A 27,313-nucleotide genomic window follows, 5' to 3' on the forward strand; every position below is an offset into this window, starting at 1 on the left:
GTCCTATCTAGGGATTGTGTGCCTGGTGAGTAAGGTTAGAGGTGTTGATAACAAACAGTAACAAAGAAAGAGGTATTTGTGATGTTCCCATCAGAACAGGAAACCCATGCTGGGAATGTGGTTAGAGCTACTCAACAACTGCTATAAGATTTGGTACCGCACACTGTCACATGCAAGTGGTATCCACCGTATAAAGCACTCTCAGCGATTAACAAGAAACGTTTTGCTTCTCGTATAGACTTTGTGGTAAAGAACAGCCTTCAGCTGGCTTGAAATAATAAATACAAATTCTGTTGATGTCTTGACACAAGGTATATTGATACATGTCTGATATGTGCAAATCTTTTTCATCGATGCTGGTATGCCTCACCAGGCCTCTCCTGTAAAAAAATATTTTCCGTGGAGCTACAGTATGTGGTTATATGAGGGTCAAAACAAAATATTGACAATGTATTATGATGCTGTTGGCCATTTTAGATAAAGTAAATAGAAAACTTTTAAGAACTTGAAGTCTCTACTCAAAGCTGTTAGTGTTGTTTTCTAATGTTGTTTAAAGCCAGCTAGTTCGCTCAGTCGCTCAGAAAACTTCAGTTTCCCTTGTAAATTACAGGGCACAACTCACATATAAGTCTCTTTATCCACTTCTGTGTTTCAGACCAATGATTGATCAGTTTTTCTGGCAATATCAAATACCTCAGGTTTTAATTGGCGAGAAATCTTTTTCAGTCTTTCAGTGTACAGGAGGTTCATTTCTGCAGCTCTAACATTGCTGAACTGAAATAAAAGTAATAGGCTTAGCCTAATAGGAATGAAATCCTGTATTGATGCTTAACTCTGAGGTTGAGTAGACCTCCCCACCTACACTTTACCACTTAAGGGTTGTTGATTTTTAAATAAACATGGTACAGAGCTCTGCCATTTTAAAGTGAGTGGACACTGGCTGTTTTTCCCCACAGTATGTCTATACTAGCGACACAAATGTCTGCGTTCTGCAGCATAAGACATCGGGCCCTGCTCAAAGAGAAGGGTTTGGGATTGCTGATTTTCAGCAGAGTTGTATTATGCAAAGACTGCCGGTCTGAATGGGCCAGTCAGGGACAGGGACAGGGCCCCTGAGGATGCTAAAGCTTCGCTGGTTCTGTTTGTCTCTGGACACCTGCAAGGTCAGATGCAGGGGTCAGTTCCTGCTTCACAAATCGATCCATCTGCAAGGCGTGGCGAAGGTCTAACTTTTCAGAATAAATCGTGTCTTGCACTTGCAAAGTCTTGATTTGACTATTTAGCAGATTCTTTCAAGCATATTCACAAGCATCTGAAATAAACTTTTCCTTTCAACACAGCACGGCCCTTCATCTGACAGCAGCCTCATGAGATGTTCACTAGGAGAGAGGCGTTTTAAATGTGAAGAGAATCCTGCATCCAACACCTACTCAGAGGGATGTGTTTATCCATCTGATACATTGTTCTTAGTTATTGTGTGTGCTAGGATAAAAACACACACCTCCACCAAGACAAGGTTTTAAATGCCTTTTGTGTGTAGGTCCGTTCCTAGTTTTGTATTTGCTCTAGTCAGTCTGGGAATCAGTAAATAGCTGTGATTGCAGAGTTTTAATTCTGTGTGACCCTAACCTGTTTAAAGCTAGCTGTGCATTAGTCAGCAGTAAGTGTATTTTCATAAGCTGCAAATGTTCAGCAAGGCATCAAATCACATTTATTAGGAGCACTAGGGTTCTAGTTTCCTGTTAAAAATCCATACCTTAAAATTACAAATGCATGTTTTATTTGAAAGGGTAATTTAGTTTTCTACCCCAAGTGTTGTTTTTTTTCTTCATTTTATTCAAAATACATCTATATATATGTATACATCTGAAATAGCTGGCAGTGTAAACAGTCTGTAAAGGAGAAAATAATTCACCCAGAATACTTGACACACTTTGTATGAAGTCTATAATCAAGCAGTTTACATCAGTCGCCATATCCTATGTTACCATTTTATGTTTTAGAGATGAATCGAAACTAAAACAGCTTTAATTTGTTCTGAAAAATCAGGGATTTAAACTTTTGTGAAGTGATGAGCTGACACAACAGTTTTCCTGAGAATATGATTAATGTTCAGATTTGTATGACTGTGGTGCTCTTCATGTTACAGAGGAGGAAGTTGTCTGGCTTCGAGATCACTCATAGCCTATAATAATCAGGCTTTAGTTTCAACAGGAACATTAGTTATTTTTAGGTAAGTCATGTAATATCCAAGTTGCAAAACTAAAACATTCCAGGGTAAGAGGTTCAGTCAGAATTATTTCACACCCACAGTCATGCAGAAACGTGGTGTGGAACTCCGCCTTAACCTTGCGTTGAGTGTCCCATATTCATGTTTCAACAGATAAGCCACATAGTGACGCATGCATGAGCATTCTCCATCAGTTCTGAAATATTACTCGGGTAGTGTTAATAATAATATTTAAGGAATGTCCAGCGTCCAGTTCGTTTCAGCAGCTATCAGGTAGGCACCTTTTTCTGCTTTGTTGCTCTGTAATTTGTGACAGGTGCGCTGTTTGTGTCACGGCTGCTCATTTTCTTTTGGTCTAGCTCGATCAGGCTCTATAATAAATCCAATTAGGTCAACCTTTTTTAAACGTTAAGAGGTTGGTAGCTCAATTCAAAAGCAGTTTATGTAGTGTTCTGAGAACAGGAGGTTGGAGTTCTTGCAGTTATACAGTATGTGTGACTTGACTGCGAGGTCCTTCACTCACAGAGATGCATCACTGTGCCATGTGCTCTCTTTCCCACAACAGCTATTTATACGTAGTGAAAGTGATCTCATAGACCTATACTAGGGAGTGAACCAGATCTCTCCCTCATTTGAAGAGGCTTCTGGCCTGTTTTGGCTTGAAAGGGGTAGCCCTGGTACTTGTGCAGTGAATTGTTTGCGGACATAGAAGTCCCTTTTAAGGAAGGTGATGGTTTGGAAGTATTTTCAGTTTACCAACGGAACCTCTCTCACGGCATCAGGTTTCCTTCAGTCCCCGAGCAGATAGAGCGTCTGTCTTTCAGCCTCGGCATGGAGCAGAACGGATGAGGAGCCCGGCTGTCAGGATTTGTACTATATGTGCCAAACCAGACAACCTGAAAGGAGCCGTGCACGATGCCGCACTTGCCGAGAACAATCTTGTTCCTTGTCTATTCTCGCACTGCGTTTTCTGAAACCTTATAACGCTTCACCTTAGTTTTGCAATTTTCCAGACTTTTCACATATCAAATGTATGCAATCAGTGGGTCCCTGCGTTGACAGCAACAGTTTTTATTATATGGACCAGACACTGATGTGCATAGCCCATGTCATGACCCAGTTGGCACCATTATTTCTCCATGCGCTGCACACCACTGACTGCTGAAGACTGTCTCCTTGTATGTAGGTTGGGTGTGTTCAGCTTGCTGTGAACCTGTATACAGCAAGTGATGTTACAGACCCTTTCAATGCTGACTCGCTGAAGGGTCTGTGGGGCTCATAATGAGAATAAGCAGGTGTTTATAACAGTGCAGAGATGAGTAAAGTGCGCGTGGTCCTCATCCACCCCATAAATTGAACAAAAATAGACCGTCGAGGTGCTTAACAGTTGATAGTTTCAAATTGTGTGCTTGTGTGAGTAGGGAGTGATAGAAAATAATGACGGGCAATTTAAAATGATTGAACTAATAAGTAGATGTAATTCGTTAGCAGTCCTGGCAAAGACTTGCAGCTGTTGGCCATTTTCTCAGGAAGCTGTTTCTGCCCAAGTGTGCATATTTTCAAGTGCATGGCTGGTAGTATAAATTTGGTAATGTGGCATCTACTGTATTCCAGTCACCAATCAATCAATTTGGAGCTTAGTGGGTCTTCAAAACAGGACTAACCATGGGATTTATGTTATCATTTTCTCAGAAGAGAATTCTCAGATGAGCTCTGATAAGTGGTGGGGTTGGTACCACGGAAACAGTAAATGCACATTTTGTTTTTTCACCAATTCGAAATGTTATTATTCAAGTGCTTACAAGTCATTCTCCAGGACACTTCGGTTGCAGTTAGTGTTGGTCTCTGCAGTCGCCTGATCTGGACTCGAGGTGCATTTGTACCTTGTGATGGGCTCATATCCCGCCTTGAGCCTGTGCTTCTTGATGAGGCTCTGGGTTGCCAAGGCCCTTTTTGCTATTGGATGTAAATTTAATTGAACTGATGTAGATCATTTTAACTGCAGCGAATGCAGATCATTTTAATTCTATATGATTTAAAATACGGCGATCTTCCGGCCTTGGCCTGGAGGCTCAACTGTCTCTTTGAAGTCCGTTCTTTCTGCTTAGTCTGTTTATATGGGCTCTGTTCTGGGAGCTGGCTCGTTGCTAAGGAAGTCCTGTCTGTTTGACAAACTGTCACACAACATAACGCTCTCCATAGCGCTTTCCCAGCCACACACCTGTAAGGGTATCTCTCTGCAGGAAGAAGGGGGGTTGGGGTGGGAGAGCTATTTTGGGATCCCTGGGAAAAGAGCTTTGGGACATGGCGGGGGGGAGAGGGATGGCCAGTTAGAAAATCAGAAGGGTCAAATCCAACCCCACGTGATCGTAAATCCAAATAATCATCATAATCCTCAGGTACATTTTAGTTGTCTGACATATTAAGTAAAGCCATGATGGGGTCTTTTGTGTCAGTGAGAAATTCTTCTGTACATCTGCCCTGATTTATACATGTCTACATTTCAAGTTCCATCATCTTTTATTGAAGATAAATCCAAGGCACCGTTCTGACAAATGTCCTTTTAAAATCCTATGGAGCAATATAGCTCGTACAATTTGCCGTCTCCTTTGCTGACTGTCCCCCAGCACAGTGCTAGTTTGATTAGGAGTTTGGTTTTAGTTCAACTGAATTGAATGGGGACCGCAGATTAGCCTGGCTTTTGAGTGGGCTTTGCTCACTTATATTTAAGACATTAATAGCTGTTTTGTTCATTGCACATGTTGTGTTGTTCGATAATAACTTGGATCTGGCTCAGCTACCAGGCTGTGCCTTCATCTGCCTTGGTTGATTGGCATCATCCAACATTGTACAGTAGATCAATAACCTAAACCCCGGCTGAACAAAGCACTAGTAGACAGAGAGTTTCTTGGTAAGTGATGCTGTGGTTATATTTTGAGGTTGAACGGGTCACACTGATCTGACAAATTATTTTGGAATGTACGTCACAGTTTTAAAAAAAAAAAAATTGCTACATTGTTTTTTGAGTTTGGCTCTCATAAAGAGATCTGAAAAATGTTTTGTTCTCTCCGTTCCTTTGGTAGTTGGTGAATAATGATTTGTTCTGATTGTATTGACGGTTGTGTTCATCAATAATCTAACTCCTGTTTCCTCCACCCAGGCGTGAGATGAGTTTCCCCTCCCCTGCGTTGACCAGTCAGATTAACTGCAGGGGACCTGTCTGTGGTGGAGACGACTAATCAGTGGATGGACACCCACTGGTGAACCTTCTGAACAACAGTCTGCTGCAGAGAAGAAAGGCACACAGAGTGGTTCGGAAGAAGAGAACTGCCTTTCTGGGATACTGAAACAGAATTAAAACATTCGGAAAGAAGAATACAAATTAGAAGGGGAAGGAGAAGAGATCCAAGAAGGAGGGGGAGAGAGGAGGGGCTGTGCACAGCAGAAACACAATCCTATTAGAAAGCTGAGGGGGGGGGGGGAACCGAGAGCGAGAGACAGACACGGGGAAGCAAGATACTGTAAGAACTGCTTGGATCCGGGGGATCAAGACGAAGAGAAGTGACAAGGTTTACATATGAAAAATTTCTGATAGGAAAAGATATTGAGATACAGCGAGGGACAGCAGAGCAAGAGGCAAGTAGTTGCTGAGAGATGGGCTATGGGGGCCATGGTGACCTAGCGTAAATGGCTTTTCCTGAGCAGAACTTAGTGCCAGTGTGCTGCTCAACCCTCCTCCTCTTCTCCCCCTCTCGCTCTTCACCTCTCGCTCCTCATCTTCTCCTGCACAGCCCTGCCTCCGCCTCGTCCCTGCAGCCCTCGCCAGTGCCACCCCAGAGATGCCTGCTGCCATGGTGGGCATCTGGAAGCTGGTGCGGAGCGTGAGGCAGCTGGAGCTCCATCGCCTCATCTTGGCACTGATCATTTTCAGTCTCTTCTCCATGGCCTTCTTGGCTTACTATGTCAGCAACAGTCCCAAAATCAAAGAGGCGCCTCCGCTGCCTTTTAGTGACTGTGGTGGGGGGGGGGCAGCAGCCGCTAGTGGAGGTCAACGGGCACCTTTGTTCCTTCCTGCTCAGACCAGTCGTCGTTTCATCAAAACAGTGGACAATTCCCACACTGACCCCGTAGTGCTGGTCTTTGTGGAGAGCATCTACTCCCAGCTTGGGCAGGAGATCGTAGCTATACTGGAGTCCAGCCGCTTCAAGTACCGGACTGAAATTGCCCCGGGCAAAGGTGACATGCCCACGCTCACCGAAAGGGACAAGGGCCGTTACACCCTCATCATCTACGAAAACATCCTCAAGTATGTCAACCTAGATGCCTGGAACCGAGAGCTCCTGGACAAGTACTGCGTGGAGTACGGGGTGGGCATCATCGGCTTCTTCAAGGCTAACGAGAACTCGCTGCTCAGTGCACAGCTCAAGGGCTTCCCCTTGTTTCTGCATTCCAACCTGGGGCTTCGAGATTACCGCATCAACCCTAGTGCCCCCCTGCTCTACGTAACACGGGCCAACGAGGTGGACCAGGGCTCCCTGCCTGGAGATGACTGGACGGTCTTCCAGTCGAACCATAGTACCTATGAGCCAGTGCTCCTGGCCAGCACAAAGTCCTCCGAATCGCTTTCCTACCTCGGTCCCCACCGGGCCCTGTATGCCACTGTGGTCCAGGACCTAGGGCTTCACGACGGCATCCAGAGAGTGCTCTTCGGCAACAACCTCTCCTTCTGGCTGCACAAGCTCATCTTTGTGGACGCCATTGCCTACTTAACAGGCAAGCGACTCTGCCTGTCACTGGAGCGGTACATGCTCGTGGACATCGACGACATCTTTGTGGGCAAGGAGGGAACCCGTATGAAGGTGTCCGATGTGGAGGTGAGTGTGCTCTGGGCTTTGCGATATCATTTTCCTTGTGTCCATTTTCACTCTTGATGCTTACATGAGAATCCTATGGAGGTCAGAGTCCCACATACATTTCAGTTTTATGTAGTTCAAGCTTTTCTAAGCTGCAGGTTCTAGTGGGAGTCATACGCACAAGTTAAGATCTCAAGCAAGACATTTGGAGCACCAAGTTTATATACAAGTGCCTTCATCTTAACAAGCTGTAGAGGATTAAATGACTGTGCAGTGACCAAAACTAAAAATGTCTGTCAATTTAATCTCTTCCCCGACTTCAATTATCCCCCATATAATTACAATTAAAAATCCATAACCATAAAATATTCAGAAATATTCTAAAAACAATTAAGCCAAGCCATAACGGTATTAGCGTATATAATTAGAATAGCAAAACCACATTATTTTTAATTTGTTGATAGGTCCACTTAAGCTACAACTGTAAAAAGCTCTGCACATTTACAACTGCTAGTGGGATCATCTATGCACTTACAGTACATTTAAAGAGGATATACAGCAATGAACTTGGTAAGGTGCTTGCTCCTTATTACAGTACATCTTTCTCTGCAGTGCAGTATTATTACTGAAATGTCAGCACACAAACACGTATAAGACAACATTGAAAACCAGGTTTGCCAGAAGCAGTCATCCATAAATCTGAATATTATTCATACATTCCCACATGATGGGAGGGCTCATCCCTCGCTTGCATACTGGGACTGCAGCATCACTGCTTCCCAGCTGAAATATAATAGACAATCTACTAGTTAAGAGTTACCGATCTGGGGAAAAGGTAACAGGTTCAAATGGCTATTTTTAAACTTGGTGCAGACAGTAATTAATGGTAACCGTAAATGCAAATTCTCTCATTTTCAAGAAGTACTTCTGTTTTTTTTTAAGAAAAATGTAATGATTGTAAGTGGAAAATGATCACAGTAATCACTAATGCTATTTGGGATAGCCTGTGAATTAGCACATACATACATGATAATTTAGGGAAAGTGAGAGGAGGCTCTGATTCTAAATTTGTCTAGAATTATTTTTGTAACTAAATTTCAAAAGACAAACTGGTAAATGACTGCCGCAAGAACATAGTTCTAGCTGGATGTGGAAGATAAAAACAACAAAACAAAAAAAAATAACGATCATTGTGCAGATCCCATTGTGGGGTTTTCTCTAATCCCTGACTGACTTCATCTCCCAAAAGAAAAGGCCCCCTTTAAACTGGCCATGTGTCGCCCAATATGCTGCTAATTTTATCATGAAATGTACTCATCTTTTCTATATCTTTTAAATCCATTAGTGATTTCAAAGATTTCATTACTGTTTTGGAGGAATTATAATATAAAGTATTGGAGAGAGTGGTGTTATTTTTTTCTTTTAAATCCTTTTATTGTTCTACTAGTATATCGATTTAATCTCTGAGCAACGTACAATGGCTTCCTTCTCATCCTGCCTGCACAGATCATGCAGAGGGCTTCTAAATGGACAACAGGTTTTAATCACCTCAAGCAGTGTAGGGGTTACAAGGCACAAATAAGGCCCGTCTGATAGAGAGCTAATCCCGTCTTTTCTCACTCACTGTGCAGTCTCAGCATGGCCTTTAAGCACTAAAGCTGATTTCTTTCAGAACAGCTCCTGGCACACAGGTGCATGCTGTTGAGTGAGCCCAATCCCATGAGTCTTTTCTCAAGCACATTCACGAAACTGCGATCTGTAATGTAGCCATGGATGGTTTTCGAGGCTCAATATTAACAGGCACTTAAAGATCGTGATGGTCTCACTTTGGAAATTTTGTAACCAATACAGCCAGCGTTTTGGACTCCAAAATATACATTTTTGTATGCAAATAAACATTGCACAAAAACCATAAGCTGCCAGATGAGAACCGCTGAGCTGGTAGAAGTATGATATGATAAAGAACTTTCAGAGACGCAATAAAAAGACAGACAATGTTAGAATCTGTTTTTAAAAGTGTGGAAATTATATCAAGGGATGTTATGTTAATTGCTTGTATTTGTATAGCACTTTCTATCCCAGTGGGCCCCCAAAGAGCTTTGTGTGGAAGATAATTGCACAGCCCACCTTGAAGACACCTGGCAAGCCAATCTGTGCCAGCAGCCTTCTGCACAGCAACACGGGTGGAAAGTGAGAACTCTAGTGGGCAATTCAGTTTGGCCATATTAAGCAAGCATGAAGTATAATTAAGCCAGAACCAGTGGGGTTATCCCGCCCTATCTCCTGAATTGCAGGATTCATAATGTCCAAGTAGCCAGGAACTCAATCTACTCAGCAGCAGGACAGCATCACCTTCAGCAGGTGTGTCTCCTGTCACCGTACAGGAACTTTCGTTTTGAAGTTGTGGTACAGACTCCAGAAGGAAAACTGCCACCTCCTGGACCACTCTACCTGCTTTTCCTTCACGATGACTCAGTACAGACTAAACCCTGCATTTTCTGTAAACAGGTGTACCACAATCAGCCACAAAAACATTACTTAATATTTTTTTTATGTTGCTGTACTAAAGAGGTTTTTTTATAGAGAGAAGGTGATTTAAGCTAAATTTGTGTTTGTGTCCTTAAATTAGTACGTGCAAACTAAATGTGTGAGAGTCTGCAGAAGACAGTGTGTTGGAGTATTTGGGTTAAGGTGGATCGTCCAGCTCAAGTTGGTCAACTCGGAGCTGTTAAAAAGTAGTCAGGAAGTATTGTGCTGCCAGATCTGTGGAGGTGGATTTTAAAACCTGGAGACAGCAGAAGGTGCAGCAGCCAAATACAGGTCACTTGGAGGCCTAGCCTCTCTGCTCTAGTTCCCATTATGGTCTCTGTGAAAGCCGCCTGTAACCACTGTGTCTGAGCCAGCTGAGGCCGGCACTGCTCTGAGAGCTCAAGTCCACTTTATCCAGGAATTCCCACTGCTGTCCCCATCCCACCCACCAAGCTGGTATTCTAAAACACGCACTGGAAAGCCTGTGCTAAAAACTATTTTTGGAAAACCCCTGCACAATGTAAAAAGGATCGCAGTTATTTTCAGAAACTTGGGGGCAAACCTCACATTAAACGATCCAGCATGCTGAAGTATGTGAACATCTGTATGCACACATACTGTATATACTGCTGACAAATACTAGGGACTTCGTAAGTGTAGCTTTGTAAGTTTTGATCTTATAGTTCTATAGAACTATAAATGGAGTGGTTCTGCTTCACTGTGTTTGTCTCTAGTGTGACAAAAGCATCAGGTCAGCCATGGATCCGTTACCAGGGCTTCCGTGTCGATTTTCGTGTTCGGATTTTGTCGAGAGTGGCACACAATGAGTGCACGGGCAGCCAGTGTGCATAAAGGCACAGTGCATTTAGCTATTTTTTATGCAACAAATGTACTGCATTTATCAGAGAGTGAAGAATGGTTGGCACCTAGCACATACATTGCAGACCAGAAGTAACCAAGTTAACTGGATTGACTCTGTCATCAGTCCAGTTTGGAAATGTTGTCAACCAACCGGAAAGCTGACTGATTTGAATTTTAACTGGCATCAACTTTGTAAATGCAAACGTTGTTTCAAATTGAAAGTGTTCCTCCACTGAATAGCAGGAAGTCTGGTTGTAGGTGATCTAAAGTTTGAAATATATCACACATTGGGAGGTAAGGACTCGGGCCCTTACACCACATCAGGCAAACTGCCCGGCCACTCTGGGTTCATAATTCACATTTACAGCATTTTCCAGGTCCGCAGTATAACCCTGTTTTCTCTTTCTGGCAATTCACAGCACAAATGTGAAAGTCTGTCATCATTCAAAAACAGAGGGTTTTCAATTTCAAATAACATGCTTGGAGATATGTAGCCAGCCTGTTGTCTCAGTTTAGTATGAACCAGAGAATCTATACACCCCCAGTCAACACCCCTCAGCTTTGCTTCTGCAAGTGCTGGTCCAGCAACTGCCAGGAGAAGCACAGGAAACAATAAAAAAAAAACTACAATGTGGGTGTCCAGTGTATGAAAAGATGGGCTAAAAGAAAAAATATGGACTGCAGTTTTGCTGAAATGTGCACAGGAAAGCTACACAGAAATTAAATGGAATTTTCTGCAAGAGCAGTAGATTCTGCAGGAGAGATATATTGCGGTTGTATAACAGAGATCAGGAATAAATAGATGTTAGAAGTGACAGTGTCAGCCAATTAAAGAAAAGAGGAATATCTCTCATCTCTTGAAAGAAGAGAGGATGAAAAGGGACTTGATAGTGTGTCCCACATCTACAGCAAGGATACAGAAAAAACAGAAACCACTGACGCACCCCATCGGCATGGAGGGTTCATGTTCGTCAGGCTGGGCAAACCAGAGCTGTCCACTGTGGAGATTTGAAAATACCTTGTGATCTCAGCGGCTTGTGCTCAATCCTGCCACTTTCAAATGGCTCTTTTGATGCAAATGTTTAATATTAAACATGTGCGGTTTATTTTGAGCACATCAATATTACATTAAATGAACGACCCTAGTCCAGTAGGAACTATTTAACACTGTAGCGGTATACATGATGACGATAAGTGGTTTTGTTCATTTTTAAAGGTTTTATTTTTACATATAACAGCTATTATAAATAATATGATCCTAAATATATTAAATACTGTATGTACTGTAAGTATTTTATTCTTGGGTTGGTGATTTGGGCCTTTAACCTGCCCAGAGGTGGTACTTATTCTTGCAGTCATACAGCTCAGAGTGGTTTATATCTTACTTATTTAAGGAGGTCCTTTGGATTTTAAGGAACTGATTTTTTTTCTGTGCTCTGAACAAGGTTGTTGGTCTTTTCAAGTGTTCTGTCAGTAGAGAGTCCTATTATATTAAATCACAGTGTCTTTGTCTATTTTTACTGTACATTGTGATATAGTTTGTAAACGTTGTGTTTCCTTTCTTTTCTTTTCAGAATGGAATAAACCTTTAACTTTTCCTTTGCAGCCTACGCATGCTGACATGGTTATCCACCTAACCTACTATAGTGTGTTAAGTTCCTGGATGTCTGGAAGGATTAGTTACGGTGTGTCATGCTGTACATTTACAATGACTTCTATCTCTTACTCTCAGGCTCTTCTCAACACGCAAAACAAACTGAGAACTCTGGTCCCAAACTTCACTTTTAACCTGGGATTCTCTGGAAAGTTCTACCACACAGGTAAAATGGGTTAAAAATGTGTCTGGGAAGTGGGTAGGGTGAGCAGAACAGTATTTCCTGTGGGAATGAATAAGGTTCATGTAACGCAGATTGTTGAGCATGGAGGCAGTTTGTTTCAGACGCTGTGGGCCAACCACTCCCTGATGTGAATGCTCTGCATGACCCTTCAAACTTCATATGTCACCTGCGTGAAGCAGTCTTTTTCCTATCTCTTAGATCTTATTTAATAAAAATTGCAGTACTTTATATGCAGTGTTTTTTGCCTTTCTGAATTTAAAGGAACAAGCAGAAATTAATTCCAAGCTGAGAATGAACTTCTCCTGTTAACGAAGGAGATTAAAACGATGGACTTGCTATTAGCACTAGCTGCTTTATGGAAATACACTGGATCGATTGAATGAAATGTGGCTTAGAGAAGGTGACGAACACCGACGGTCACCTTATGTTGGGAAACTGCTAAATGAAATTCAGTCCTGATAAAGCGGGTTATAGTGCACGGCGCTGCCCCAGAGACCGAGGGTCAGTTCTTCGCCGCTCTGCTTTGCCCACAGGCACGGATGAGGAGGACCGAGGCGACGACATGCTGCTGCGACACAGGAAGGAGTTCTGGTGGTTCCCCCACATGTGGAGCCACATGCAGCCCCACCTCTTTCACAACGTCACCGTGCTGGCCGAGCAGATGAGGCTCAACAAGCTTTTTGCACAGGTGGGGCGAGGGGTTAATCGGGGGGGCAGCTGCCAAGGGGAGCAACTGGCCTTGTGTCCCGAAGAGTGGTGTGGGAACAGAAGAAGAAAAGACAGAGAAACAAAGGGCAGGTCTTCTCCACAGTCTTCACAGCAGCCTCCATGACAAAAGGCACTCCTCATAGTTCAGGAGCTGTAAACTGTGAAGCAAAGGCAAGTTGATGGGAAAACCCGTGAAACACAAGAGTCCCCCCTGGGCATTTAAAACAGACACGGGGCTGAAACGCTCCGAACTATGACAGGCAGACCATATTCATGCCACAGCCTTTCGTGGCCGTGTAAAAGCTGCCTTGAAAACGCTGTTCTTCTCTTCTTATCTTTCAAAGGGCTGTGCTTAATGCTTATCCCAATTTCCGAGGTACCAATAATGTTTCCCTTCCAGGCTGAAGCAGATGTAAGATCAAAACAGAGATGGAAATAAGACTGATTGCATTAAAGTGTGTGTGTATGTACATACACATACCCTGCTGTGCAAAAATCTTTGAGGTTTCGTATTTGTCTATTTTCATTATTCTTTTCTTCAGTGGTGGTAATCTGCTGAAGTTTTAATCATTTTTTTGTAATATAGGAGTTAATCCTGCAAGATCTTTATTGTGTGATACAAAAAGTAATCTTTCGGCTTTATGGATCTGTGGAAAGGGACAAGTGAGGTTAATGATGAAGAGTGTCTGAGAATGAGTAGGTAAATGTGATGGATTACCTGCTGCAACACTTCTGTTAACAGCAACCTGAGATGCTGTGCGTTTTTAAAGGTTGTGATCAATATGAATTAAAGATGGCTGGTTTCTTCACACCTAAATTAAGCTGTTTTGCATATAGGCTGTTACAGTGTTAGAACTACTGTAAAAACTGTGTAAACAATTGTGGTGTAAAGTGTGTAAATGTCTGAGGCTCTTCACATCATATACTGTGTCTCTGAAGTGTGTCTTAAATCTCTTGTACAGCAGTTTGTATGCCTGACAATATGTACATATGTGAATATGCTATAATAAGAACATGAAGCCAGCCGTTTCTTAATATATATATACATTTCAGTATATGCACTACATCCCCAATATTTCAGAATTCGGGGCTATCCTTGGTTATAGTTACTGTAACATATACAATAATTATTAAAAGCTTTCTTTAATGTACATGTATAACATGAACATTTTAACTCAAAATAGTAATTTTGAAATATCCTGCACAAGCTTGCGCCTGGTACATAAAAGCAAGTAGTGTATTTTAAGAAGATTATACTCGCCACTGATACTTTTTAAAATCTTTTCAACTGTATCTGTTGAATTATAGGTTTCTTCACCAGAACATAGCCTCACAGTGTACAGTACTTACGAAGCACATCTTTCATGGTTTTTTAGGGTTAGCTGAAATCTTAATGAATCAGGGTACATGTGAATATACATTTTTTGTTTCCAAGTGCCCAGTGCTAGAAAGCAGGACCATCTACAGACACTTGCGATTCCACTTAATATCTTAAGTCAATGGTAAGCAGCAGTGATCCTTATATAAGCCCTTCTCCCTAAAGAACAGCTATTCCACACTGCAGACTCTTAATAAGGGTGGAACAGCCGTCAGTTATGGCCTAATTTGACTTAATATACACAAAGTAGCATTAGGTGTCTCTTGAGACATGTCTGCGTCAGATCATAAGGAATGGGAGAGCTAATTAATATTTGTAATATACAGTATGTGTTTCTACTTTAGAAAAACAAGCATTAGCTGTTCATTATCCTAATACTTGACAATCACCAGTGAGGGCCATACATGGATCTTATTGTATTATGTGATAAGCTTGAAGAAAAGGCTACAGGAGGTGTTAAACTTGATCAAATACTCTGTTGCTCAGTGCCTCATAAATAATTGAATCCTCCTTCATTTTAAGGAGATACTAGAACTGATGTAGCAGAGATATGAATTAGATGTACTGGGTCTCCATCTAGTGGAGAAATGAGAAACGTTCAAATCACTCTTTTTTTATTTGAATCAAACATTTCCACTTAAATCTTAAGTGCAATATAATGTTACACCACAGAGTAATGCCGCTTACACTTCCATGTGCCTTTCAAAATCAGTTCTTACATATGTATATATTGCAAAAATAATTTTACATTCGAGAAAATGCAAATATGTCTTTTCCTCTGATGTGCTTGTCAGTGTTGACTAGTTTGTTCTACGTTTGAAGTAATTTTAGTGCCAGCCCTTGAGAATAAGTTTCTGAGAATTGTCCCCAGTGAAGGCGGAAGTAAGAGGCATATTTAATGGCATTGCACAACAGCTCTCAAAGGTTTTTGTTCCATTTATTCTAGACGCAGCTAAAAGTTAAGCTTTAATCAATTTTCTTAGAATTGTTAAAAAGACACAACGTGTACTTTGTATGTACTTTTTTTGTTGCAAAATTTTTCCATATTTAAAACTTGTCCATTTCCAGAAAATAAGAATTAGTTTTCTATTGGGTTAAAAAATGAAAAGGAACTAACTTTGACCAAGAACATGGAATAATAGGGACCGCCTTTTCCTGCTGTGTTTCTCTTGCTCTCTTGTGTCCTGCAGCGGTACGATTAATTTTTAAGACTCACCTGCGGCTGCTGGTCCTGTCCCCCTTTGTCCCCTGCAGGAACACGGCATCCCAACAGACATGGGCTACGCGGTAGCACCCCATCACTCGGGGGTCTACCCTGTCCACAGCCAGCTGTACGAGGCCTGGAAGTCAGTTTGGGGGATCAAAGTGACCAGCACAGAGGAGTATCCCCACCTGCGGCCCGCCCGCTACCGGAGGGGCTTCACGCACAGTGGCATCCAGGTACGACCCGCCTCCCTGCCACGTCCCCCCTGGCCAGCAGAGACAGGACCCCGGCAGATGGCACAGATCACGAATGCCAAAACACTCTGTTGCACCACTGTGCCAGACGAGATTTTATTCTTTGACGTCCTGTGAGCTGTTATTTTCCACTGGATGTACAACTGGCCATATCTGATCACCTGTTTACAACAGACAGAGTTCATGTCTGTTATTTTCAGAACATTTACAGCCATTAATGGATGTAATGCTTTGAAAAGATGCCATTTTGCTTTTCCTTTCAGAATTCTTGACTTCTGCTTGTCTTTTTCTCTTATTTAGGTACTTATCTTTCACTGTCATTGTCTCTTCCCCATTCAGGTTCTGCCCAGACAAACTTGTGGCCTCTTTACGCACACAATATTCTACAACGAGTACCCAGGAGGCTCCCGGGAGCTGGACAGGAGCATCCGAGGAGGAGAGCTGTTCCTCACTGTGCTGCTGAACCCTGTGAGTGCCCTGCCATGTGTCTGCTCCTGCACAAACCCAGCGACACACCCAGTGACAGCGCACAAAGCAGGAAGATGCATTAATCTGAATGCTGGTCCTTGGAACACACTCAAATTCTAATTGCTTCTTCTACACAGTTAATTAGTCCTTAACAGGAACTTTAGCTCCCAATTTGTGCAAGAAGGGAAGAAATAAATGTTAAAATAATAAGGTGCTGGTTGAATAAATAAACATGTAAATAAACATGTTTATCTGTGGGTACCCTACATTCCCATACCAAGATGAGTTTAATGGATGTCAGTGTGGACAACACTGTTTACTGGTTACTGGCTCAAAATAGGAACTGCACTGGGAAAGTGGTGGGTGGGGAGCCCTCACAGCTGTCCCACGAGGTAGTTTAATATTATTACCACTTCTTTAATTTCACTACACTCCTCTGGCTGTGGTGTTGCTTGTACCAGTCCTGTTGCGACTTCCCTACCCAGGGGACGGACCCTTGCTAGCTACAGTAGAATTGTTTTGCTCTGAACATATTGGGGGATCCATATCCATGCATTTTCAAAGAAAACACAGCACCTGACAGCAAACGTTTTTCAGTGTTTTTTTTTTCCTGCCAGTAAACGGCGCTTGCACGAAAAAAAAATCATTCTGCTTCCGAATGCTTGTTCTGCACCAGACGCTGTTAACTCCTGCCCTCTGCATTTGTGTTCGGTCGGATACGTCGCCCAACCCTGTTATTAATGCTTTCTTTTCCCACGTCTCCCTTCAGATCAGTATCTTCATGACTCACCTCTCCAACTACGGCAACGACCGCCTGGGTCTGTACACCTTCGAGTCTCTGGTGAAGTTTGTGCAGTGCTGGACTAACCTGCGCCTGCAGACCCTGCCCCCAGTGCAGCTTGCCGAGAAGTACTTCCAGATCTTCCCTGAGGAAAGAGACCCCTTGTGGCAGGTATGGGAATTCCACCAACATACAGTACAATGCAATCCACCAAATGCCATTTTGGATTCGAGTTATTAAGATTTTGCATATTAAGAATCCTTTTATTATTTTTTTTACAGATTTTACCAGTTCTCTTTTAAGAAAGTTGCTTGTACTTTTCCACATGTTATTTAAAGGGGCCAAAATAACATCCATTTTTGCAGACACATTTACTAAGTTGCTTTCCAGTTTTAAAGCAGAAATAAAGCTAAGTTAGATGGAGGTAGGTCCAGCTGAATAGCAGTCTACATAGAGAGGTGTTGTGCGGTTTGTGTAATGTGTGTTGGTGGAGGTAAGTGCTATAACATTCTGCCTAGGTTGCTGTGGTGAGAGGGTAGTGTATAGGTTGTTAATGACATTCTGATCCGTCTTAGAACCCTTGTGATGACAAGAGACACAAAGACATCTGGTCGAAGGAGAAGACCTGTGATAGGCTGCCAAAGTTCCTTGTGATTGGTCCTCAGAAAACAGGTGAGAGAGTCCCACTCCTTGCTGTTGCTGAGGTATTGATTCAGAGTGACCTGCCATTTTCAGACCACAGCCAAACTCAAACTCTGTGTCTTTCACACAACAGGTCAGGCCTTATTCAGGCAACAGGAAAACGATATGCATTCAAACTAAGGGTGTCAAAAGTACACAGATTAATTTTTTTTCTATCGGTACAGAAATTAAATACAGAATCTAAATGGGTCAAAAGCTGATAAATAATTTTATATTGTCATCCTTCCGGCAACATCAGAAACCCAGTTTGTCTGTGAAGTCTGCAGCAGGCACGCAGTTTATCATTGGAGATTGTCAGTTCTGCTGACAAAATATTTCCCTGGTTCTTCCATTGTTACAGAAGTCAAGCTCCATTATGGGGTGCAGTGTATTTTTATTCCAATGTAAACCACGTACTAAACACTTTTACTATGATTTTGTCGACTGGCTTCGATGCGTCATGACGAGAATTTTATTTTGGTGTTCTATATAGTATAGCGCATCATGAACAGTGCTGTGCAAAAGGCTTCCAGGGAACTGCATGTTTCCTGAATTGCATAGAGAAAAGCCCTGATTAAAGCAGCTGTGCAGTGCCAAGTTCTCAGCCATGTGCCATTTTCATAGTACCCACAATGTCATTAGCACAGTTCTGATACCATCACCACTTTTTCATACCATGATAACCACGCGAGCAGTTTACTGCATTGTCAGGATTGTTTTTTGTCCTTGTCCCCATTTTTACTTCCTTGGGTTTTGGTAGTTTGACATTGAAAATTGTTATTCTACGGGTGACTAATGCTTTCACTGGCTCTTTAAAAATACTTGGGAGGGAAAAGGTATCATGTTGCTAAAATCGAGCCGTTGCAGTTATCCAGAATAATGCGGGGGGATAAATTCTGTTTACTGTTCACACACACTGAAGCTGGGCTGTAGCCTGTCTTATCATGCAGCTCTTTTGCTTTTTGTCTTTATTTTGTTCATTTGTCTTTAATACTATCAACAACCATTGAATCACAGAATTCAAAATTAAAACTCAGAATCCTAATTACATGAGGCTTCATGTGCACTATACTAAAAGCTACTGTATACAACTTAACCAGTAAATTTAATAATATTATAATGTTTCGTTGCTTACTTAGCTATTTGCAAGAAGAAATTCTTTCTACATGTGTTGCTGATTAGTGAAAAAGTAGTCTACTTTTTGGAGCAATGCCTTATCTCTCGCCACCTGTTAAAATAACTGTGTAAATGGAAGTTAAATACAGTAACTTGATGTAGTGTGCTAGCTATATACAGTTTAAAGAGTAAGTTTTTCGTTAGCGATTTTTTATATGCAGTAGACTAGTAAAGCCTGTAACTCTGTACCATGTACGTTATCCTTCATTTCATCTTCGCTATGATAGAAAAGAGACAAGAATGCACAAAACCTGCTTCTTATCTTAATCTGAATTGCTATTATTGTCCTCCAGTGAGTTGTGAGTTTCTCCATTTTGCCGTGGAGAAATGTCAAAGTCAGATAATACTTAATCTTGGCTGAATGCCACCACTGTGTAGCCTGAGGTGTTAGGGAGAGTATGATATCTCAACTGGAGTCATTCTGCTGGTTCCTCTGTGCATTTTTAAGTATTTAAAATAGATCTCATAGTGAAACTGTAGGCAGATATATTCACGATGGCTTGCTCTTTGCATTGTCTTGCTGTTACGAAAGAAGTAAAATCTGTCGCTTGATTCCCTCAGGTACAACAGCCTTGCACTCATTTCTGACCCTGCACCCAGCCATCACCAGCAACTTCCCCAGCCCTCTCACCTTTGAGGAGATCCAGTTCTTCAACGGGCCTAACTATCACCGTGGCATCGACTGGTAAACACTCGCCTCTCACACTCACTCACTCCGGGAGCACCGCCGACCTGCCCCTCAAAACCCCTCGTCTGCTTTCATCTTTCATCGTGCACATAATGCATTAGAGCCAAAGACCAGTGAAAAGACTACCAGGTTAAGGTCAGTTATATGGGTGAATCAACATTTTATAGACTGAAGTCTGGCTTGCTTTGGGGTTCTTTTTATTAGTAGATTTAAAAATATAATAGAACAAATGGTCCGTTTATACAGAGATGGTTCATAACCGATAATTAATTGAGCCCCTCGTTTCACAAATGAGCCATTGTGAAGACAATGTAAAGGAAGTTCTACACCGGTGCTCCATTTAAAAATGGAAAAGAAAACCTCTAATAATTCGCCTGACCAGCATTTTAACTTGGAAAGTTTGTGTAACACTTTAAAGCTTTTTGTATGACCAGTCTACCTTTATATCTCATACTGCTGTTCTTTATCGAGTGGTATTTTCTCTTGTGTTTTTGCATCTTTAAGACGTTACTGATGCTGAGTGCTGCTTTGAAAGGCACTGACATTTGCACGAAGGGTAGTTTCAGGACATCTCTGCTGCCGCTCTCTCTAGGTATATGGACTTCTTCCCTTTCCCCTCAAATACCAGCACGGACTTCATGTTTGAGAAAAGTGCCAACTACTTTGACACAGAGGTGACACCCCGGAGGGCTGCAGCTCTGTTGCCCCGTGCCAAGATCTTGACCATCCTCATCAACCCTGCGGACCGCGCCTACTCCTGGTACCAGGTCTGTCGCCAGGGGCTGGGTGAGGGGCGAGGCTGCGCCAGGGGCTGCACGTGACTCCCATACGGCTTAAAAAACAAAAAAACGCAACACCATGTCTCAGCTTGTGTTTTCCCAAGTTTTGAACTCTAAATTTACTCAATTTTACCAGAGGACAAATGTAATAAATAAAGGGTTGTGGCAATGAGTGAGGAACACGCTACCCAGTCATGTTCAAGTGGGAATCTGTGTCAGCGTGCGAGCATCAGAGGAGCAAGTGGAAATTAATCCTTCACTGAAAAATAGAAAGAAAAAACCAACGCAGTGTATTGGCTGTGGAACCACAAGCTTAAGATCAGAAAGTCCTTCTTGTGCTCAACCATGTTGTCAAGGCCGATATCCCGGCATCTTTCAATAATGAGATGGATGAGATCATTGAACTAACCAGCTGGGTTCTAGATGGGGCCGAATGGCCTCTTCTCGTTTGGAACCATAAAAACTGAACAGAAACAATAGGAGCTCACGTACAAAAAGCAGTTACTTTCATTGTTGATCAAGAGCAATCAACGGTCTGGGGGCACAGTCACATCTGAAAACACGTTAAATCACATACACCCAAAAGTTCTCTATCACACACCACACTCAACGCAGGGAGGTGGACACCCGATACACCGTGAGCACTGGGACTGCCAGCATGTTGCTGTGTACATTCTGTGTGCAAGTTTAAAATGGATTGGAGTGAAAGGGTTGTCCCAAACGGTGTACAATTTAGGCATATCATCCACCGGGTCTGTAGAAGGTGACATATGTGGGAGGCAAATTTTGCCCAGTCTAGAAGCTAGAAGAGATATGATTGGAAGAAAGTTCTTCTGCCCTGTTTGTGAAAACCAGAATCAAAGTGACTTTGAAACATTCCTTCGGAAGCAGGTTGTTTCCCAGAAGTGATGCTCCTTTCTTTGAACTAATTTTGATAGTGTGGCCTGTGACCTTTCCACTGGAGATATTCACTCTTGAAGCCAAACTGTAACAGCCATAGTGCAGAACGGCGACTGCCTCCTGCCTCCTGTAATTTAACTGTTGGGATCTCTTCTCCTGTGATCAGTACTGTGGACACACTATACACCCACAAGCTCAAGTCTGTTATACCAGCAAGTGCTCATCACGAGCCCTGCGCAGAGTGTGTATCTGCCGAGTACAGAGCACCATGCAGATGTTCACAAGCACGAAGCTCCCTTGTGCTTTAGACAGGTTAACCCCAGGATAGGTGCTGCCGGACCACACACCTCGCAGCCCTGACCTGGTGGCCAGGGGTTTCCGTGCCTCCACCGCAGCACTGCATTCAGTGTCTTGGTGTCACGGTGAACTCAACAGATTGGGACACCGGAGCAGTGCCGTCTGCCATAGCCTTGTTATTAGTTGTATCTCTAACAGGCAAATACGTTACCATGGGAGCTCATTGCTTGAAATATTGAAACACCATGGTTCGTTTTTTCTCTTATAAGTAAAAAATATTAGTATTCCACTTAGAAATATTTTTGTATGCCCTCAAATCATGAAAATCATCAATCATTTCTGGGCATCACTGTATCAAGATAAATAATAATTTCGGATCCTCCAGGGGAAACCTTGTAAATAAAGGACGTGGCTTGAGTGTGGGAAGGAGTCGGGCCTCGACCAGGGCTGTGCTGGAGTGAGCGGGGGTGTGTGAGTGGATCTTGGCTCACTGCCTCTCTTTCCTGTGTCTGCAGCACCAGCGGGCTCACCAGGACCCTATGGCTCTGAACTACACTTTCCACCAGGTGGTGACGGCCGGCCCGGGTGCCCCCCCCGAGCTCCTGGCCCTGCAGCGCCGCAGTCTCTCCCCAGGAACCTACGCCACACACCTGGAGAGGTGGCTTCAGCACTACCCCGCCAGCCAGGTATCGTCCCCCGCAGGATCCTCCGCTGCGATAGACAGAGGTGTACAGAAAGCTAAATGACCTCTTTTAAACTGCTCTCTACCCATCCATCCTTTTTCTAAACATCTTATGAAATTCAGTGCTGCAGGGGAGCCAGAGCCTATTCCAACAAGCAGTGGGCACAAGGTGGGGTACAGCTTGGATGGGTCACCAGCCCATCACAGGACACACACTGACACAGACACAATCACAGACCTGAATGAGTACACTGACACCAGGGCCAGTTTTCCCAGAAGCCAGTTAACTTAGATGTTTGTGGACTGTAGAAGAAACCCACACAAACGGAACACACAAGCTCCACACAGACAGCACGCTGAACCCAGGACCCCAGCACTGCGAGGCAGCAGTGCTGACCTCTATACCACCTTGCCTCCTCCTAAGTGCTCTTCGATTTTGATTCAAATCTTCCACGAAATTGCACATGAATATAACATTAATGTTAAAACAGGCATCTAAAATCTCACAGAAGTTCTCCAGTTCATAATGAAGTGGAAGAAATCACTCAATCTTTAATGCTATTTCAGTGATACTTTTTTGTGATGGCTTGCCAAGGAGCCCATATCACGCTTCTCAGTTCTTTTTGTACAATTTTGAAAAATAAATAATGGTGTATTGTTTTTCCTTTTCAATTTTCAAAGCAGAAATTTAGCAATTTTGTACAAAATGACCACATCTCATTTAAGCCCCTTGGTTTGAAGTAATCACACTTGCTTGTGGCATTTTCATGTTCTCCCTATGATGTTCGAGTGGGTTTTCTCCAAAGACCTGGTAGCTGGATGAATTGGTGTCTTTGAATTGTCCCCTGTGTGCCTGTGTGTTTGCCCTGCGGAGTTCTGGTGTCCTATGCTTTGGGATTCACTCCCAGGTTGCTGCTAAATTTCCAGAGACAACTGGGTTTCCAACTAGCGTGGCATAATCATTGTAAATTGGTAATGAAGGGGTCAGGATTCATTACCATTATATGGTAGGGAAAACACCTGAAAAAAGTGAAAGTAAAAAAATGTTGCCCAGTCTAGAAGCTAGAAGAGACATTATTTAGTGTTCAGTGCCTTAATTCTACCATTAGGATAGTTGGTGTTGATACAAGATCTTCTTGATTTTCAATAGAGACTAAGGAGACCTGATATGGGTATTTAAAATTCTTGAGCAAAAGGCATTATGCAAAAACAGAACGGGGGGCACTGCTTTACTCAAAGGGTGGTGGGAGTCTAGAACTAGCTACAGTACCCAGCCATGCTGCCGAACCCAATACCCTGGCTTCCTTCAAGAACTGTCTGGATTAAATCCTCCAGTCAGTTACCTACAGTACTAACAGCCAAGTGAGTTGAACAGCCTTTTCTCCTTTGGGAATCTTTTTTTTGCTCTTTGGATGTCTTCTTGACAGTTTTCAGTTTTTTTGTAGCTCCTCTGTCAGTGGCAGTGGGTGTTGCCATGTGGCACTGTAGTGCGGCCCCTTTCCTGCCTTGTGTGAGTAGTTGCTGCCCTGCACCACTGATCTCTCCTCTGCCCTCTTCTCTCTAGCTGCTCATTGTGGATGGCACTCAGCTGCGTTCCAACCCTGCTCTGGTGATGGAGGGCATCCAGAGGTTACTTGGAGTCACCCCTCTGTTCAACTACACCCAGGCCCTTGTGTGAGTTTCTCCTCTAAAACCCTCTGCAGAGTGGTTTTCCTAAGGGTGGGTGAATGAGTGAGGTACTGCATGAAGAAAGAAGGGTGTTATTTATGTAGCTTAGCAGGCTTTTTATTTAATCTTTCAAACTGAGTTAGGAAAACTGAATGTAATGTTCTGAAATATTCCTATATATGACCTACTGAAATGGCAGTGAAATCAGAATATTTTTCCAAACACTACGTGGAGTGTCTGTGCTTTTTTCAGTGGCGCCACTGTCATTGCCACACCTGAAGGAGATCCACCACCAAAACATTCATTTTGATCAGTAGTTCTTGGATTTCTTCACTGCAGTTTAAGACCTGAATAGAAACGTAACATACAGCACTACTCTTTTGTGTTTAAATGTAATTAGGTAGAAACTGGGAGATATGGCACTTATTTATTAAACAATAGAAGTGGTATATTCTAATGGAGAGAAACATAATGGCACACGGCTCAGTATTGCTGCCTGGCAGCTCTGGGGTCCTTTCAGTTGCAGACATGGGGTGTTATCTGTGTGGAGTTTGTGTGTTCAGCCCGTGTTCACTTGGCTTCCTCCCTGTGCTCCCGTTTCCTCCAAGAGTCCAAAGACTTACTGGCAGGTTAAATGGCTTCTGAGGAAACTCTGGCTCTGGTGTGAGTGTGTCAGTGTCTGCCCTGTGATGGACTGGCATCCCACCCAGAGTGTATCCTGCCTTCAACCCATTGCGGGGTTAGGCTCCAGCTCCCACTCCCCCGCCTCCCTTTATTGGATGAAGCAGATAGAAAATGGATGTATGGATGAATTTATACTCTGTACATGAGAAAACCCTGTTCTGTTAATTGGGCTTTTGAGCACTATAACATTTCAGTGAGGATCTAATAATAACGTGAACAACATGAAGCAACAGGAAGGTTTCCAAATGAAGGATCCTAGCAGCCACAATATAACAAGGTATTTCACAAGACTAGGTTTTCTGAATTGTGTTAAGGGGTGCTAATCTCAAATACCTCATTTGTTTTCTAACATATTACTTCTGATGGTTCAGAAGAAACTTGGTGATTAAAGGTGTATAGTGTGTACTACAACACATTTGAAATACATCTTTAATTGGACTAGGTAATTAAGTAGCTAGATCACCTAAGAAGCTGAGGAAGTGGGCTGCAGCGGAAATCGCAGGAGGCTGAGACTCTCCAGGGGTGACGTGTGTGCTCTTCTGTTGCCTGTGCTCCAGGTTTGATGACAGCAAGGGCTTCTGGTGCCAGCGGCAGGAGGGAGGCCGAGCCAAGTGTCTGGGAAAGAGCAAAGGCAGGAAATACCCTGACATGGATCCAGAGGTGCCTCGTTGGTTTCTCATTTAGAGCAAGCGGGTATTACAGCAGAGAGGCCTCCACAGGCCTCCTTCACTTGGTCATAGACCTGCTGATATAAAGCAAGGCAATTAATATGGGAGGAATATTTCTGGAAATCATGCAATGTTCTCTTTGAAATATCAGCCTACAAAAGCTTTTTAGAAACATGCTTCTTGGTCCCCATAATAGCATTAGTAAGTGCATGCCTTGTCTTTATACATTTCACACTATGTGATCACACTCCAACTCTGTTCCCTTTCAAGATTCGTTTTGTCCAAATTTAATTAATTGCGTGGCTCAATTTATATCTTCCATTGAGTTATTTAGTTTAAACTCTTAATTGCTCGTGAATTGTCAGACTGTAAATATAGTTCAAGTCAATCCCTCTTTACGTCACAACGGCAGGTTGCGAAGCTGCTTCGGTTTGCCTGACAGTGACTCTCCCTTCCCCAGACGCGCTCCTTCCTGACCGAGTACTTCCGCGACCACAACATGGAGCTGCTGAAGCTGCTGAACCGGCTGGGCCAGGCGCTGCCCGCATGGCTGAGAGAGGAGCTGCAGAACACCAGCTGGAGCTGAGGCCACCCCCTGCCCGCTGGACCGGGGGTCCAGCCACACGGTGGAGCAGTGTGCCCAGGGCAGAGAGGGGCAAAGACCACGGTCCTACCTGGAGAGCTACAGAAATCACTACGGAGGAGCCTAGATCAAAGCAGGGGGGCGCACAGACAGGTCAGGGAAAAAGAGAGGGGACCGCTGTGCTGTGTTCCAGGCTGCTGTCAGCCGAGCAGTAATTAGTGGCTAGAAAGAGCTGGCAGACGTCAAGCGGATAAGTGTTCTAGGGTTCCCTTTTCTGCCCATACTCTACTGTAGCAAAGAATGTTGGGAGGACTGCGGAGGACGTGTAAATGGACGGAAGGCCCTCAGTGTCAGGGCTGTAGGCACAAATGTATTATGAATTGGCTGCACCTTATTTTCCAATGCATGCACTTGCCGTACAGTTTGTGGAGTTACTGCAGCCAGGATTGGACGGCGAGTGGATGACATCACCCCCTCTTTGAGCAAGACCACCCACTTAAGAGGGACACGTGGGAAACACTACACAGACTCACAGAAGGAACTGGAGATCCCCGCCTTCTAACAACCCCTTTTTTTTAATCAGAATGATTGTAAAACATTGTACATTTCAAAGCGGTTGTATATTTTTTTGTGGGGTGGGATGGGGGGGGGGAGCGTTTTTAAATATGAAGCTTGTGGAGAAAGATGAATCTGCAGGAACAGAAGCTGCTTTTATTCACCCCAGGACTCTCAGACGAGCGTGAATCCACACCAAGCGCGACCAGCATTGTGGTCAAGCCAGCCTGCCCGTGCCGGGTGGTGGACAATTTTTAAAGCTACTTTCTGAAAGAACTGGACATTCCAAATAGCGATATTTTAACTTTTAGAAGCTGCGGCTGCACAGTGGTTTAGGAATCAATACTGAGAAGAGCATCATAGGAACTCGATGATGATCCAATGAACTGTTGCTGGGGAGTGTGGGGAGAGCAGGAGCTGGGGGCAGTGTATGTCCAAACTGTGGTCTGTCTTTAATAACATGAGCTGCTGTCTTTTTCGTTTTTGTAAAAACTCTTTAAAAAATTTAAAAAAAACTACCGACACAGTATCGCCTCTAAATAAACGTAAAGGAGAGGTTGAAGTGACTGTCTGCTGTCTTATTGTGGCTCGAGGTCAGCTCATGGACGGATTCAGGCAAGCAGGGGTGTGCTGTGGATGGTAAGGGACGGGGTCTATAGCCACTCAAGCACAAGTGCTGACTGATATTCATGAAAGGGACGAACGCAGAGTTTCAGGGCAGAGCAACAGAAGCATGCTGATCTACAAGGAATATAGGAAGAGTGTGAGCAAAAGGTCAGGTTATTTCTCTTTCAGTTTCTGTTAGACAGCCGGCAGCCATATCATCCTGCAACTCACAACTGGCAACC

The 27,313-nt window shown here is 43.3% G+C and overlaps 1 protein-coding gene across 7 annotated transcripts in view; it reads left to right on the plus strand.

The window, feature by feature from the left end:
* Positions 1–27,027, plus strand: part of ndst2a (N-deacetylase/N-sulfotransferase (heparan glucosaminyl) 2a) — a 134,202-nt gene extending 107,175 nt beyond the window's left edge. For 6 of the 7 annotated variants that reach the window (XM_088635930.1, XM_088635934.1, XM_088635931.1 and 3 more), the window contains 13 exons: positions 5,391–7,104; positions 12,206–12,293; positions 12,845–12,999; positions 15,652–15,837; positions 16,195–16,323; positions 17,093–17,275; positions 17,680–17,776; positions 19,523–19,646; positions 20,242–20,416; positions 22,141–22,311; positions 23,872–23,981; positions 25,217–25,319; positions 25,788–27,027. In XM_088635930.1, the coding sequence (XP_088492056.1) occupies positions 6,070–7,104; positions 12,206–12,293; positions 12,845–12,999; positions 15,652–15,837; positions 16,195–16,323; positions 17,093–17,275; positions 17,680–17,776; positions 19,523–19,646; positions 20,242–20,416; positions 22,141–22,311; positions 23,872–23,981; positions 25,217–25,319; positions 25,788–25,913 (2,682 nt within the window). In that variant the 5' untranslated portion in view covers positions 5,391–6,069 and the 3' untranslated portion in view covers positions 25,914–27,027. Of the gene's footprint in view, positions 1–2,389; positions 2,504–5,390; positions 7,105–12,205; positions 12,294–12,844; positions 13,000–15,651; positions 15,838–16,194; positions 16,324–17,092; positions 17,276–17,679; positions 17,777–19,522; positions 19,647–20,241; positions 20,417–22,140; positions 22,312–23,871; positions 23,982–25,216; positions 25,320–25,787 lie in introns of those variants that run through there. The other variant, XM_088635937.1, reaches the window with a different exon arrangement.
* The last annotated feature ends 286 nt before the right edge of the window (positions 27,028–27,313 follow it).

Source organism: Lepisosteus platostomus, chromosome 6 (genome assembly GCF_059453375.1).
Source record: "Lepisosteus platostomus isolate fLepPlt1 chromosome 6, fLepPlt1.hap1, whole genome shotgun sequence".
In the NCBI taxonomy this organism is placed as follows: Eukaryota; Metazoa; Chordata; class Actinopteri; order Semionotiformes; family Lepisosteidae; genus Lepisosteus; species Lepisosteus platostomus.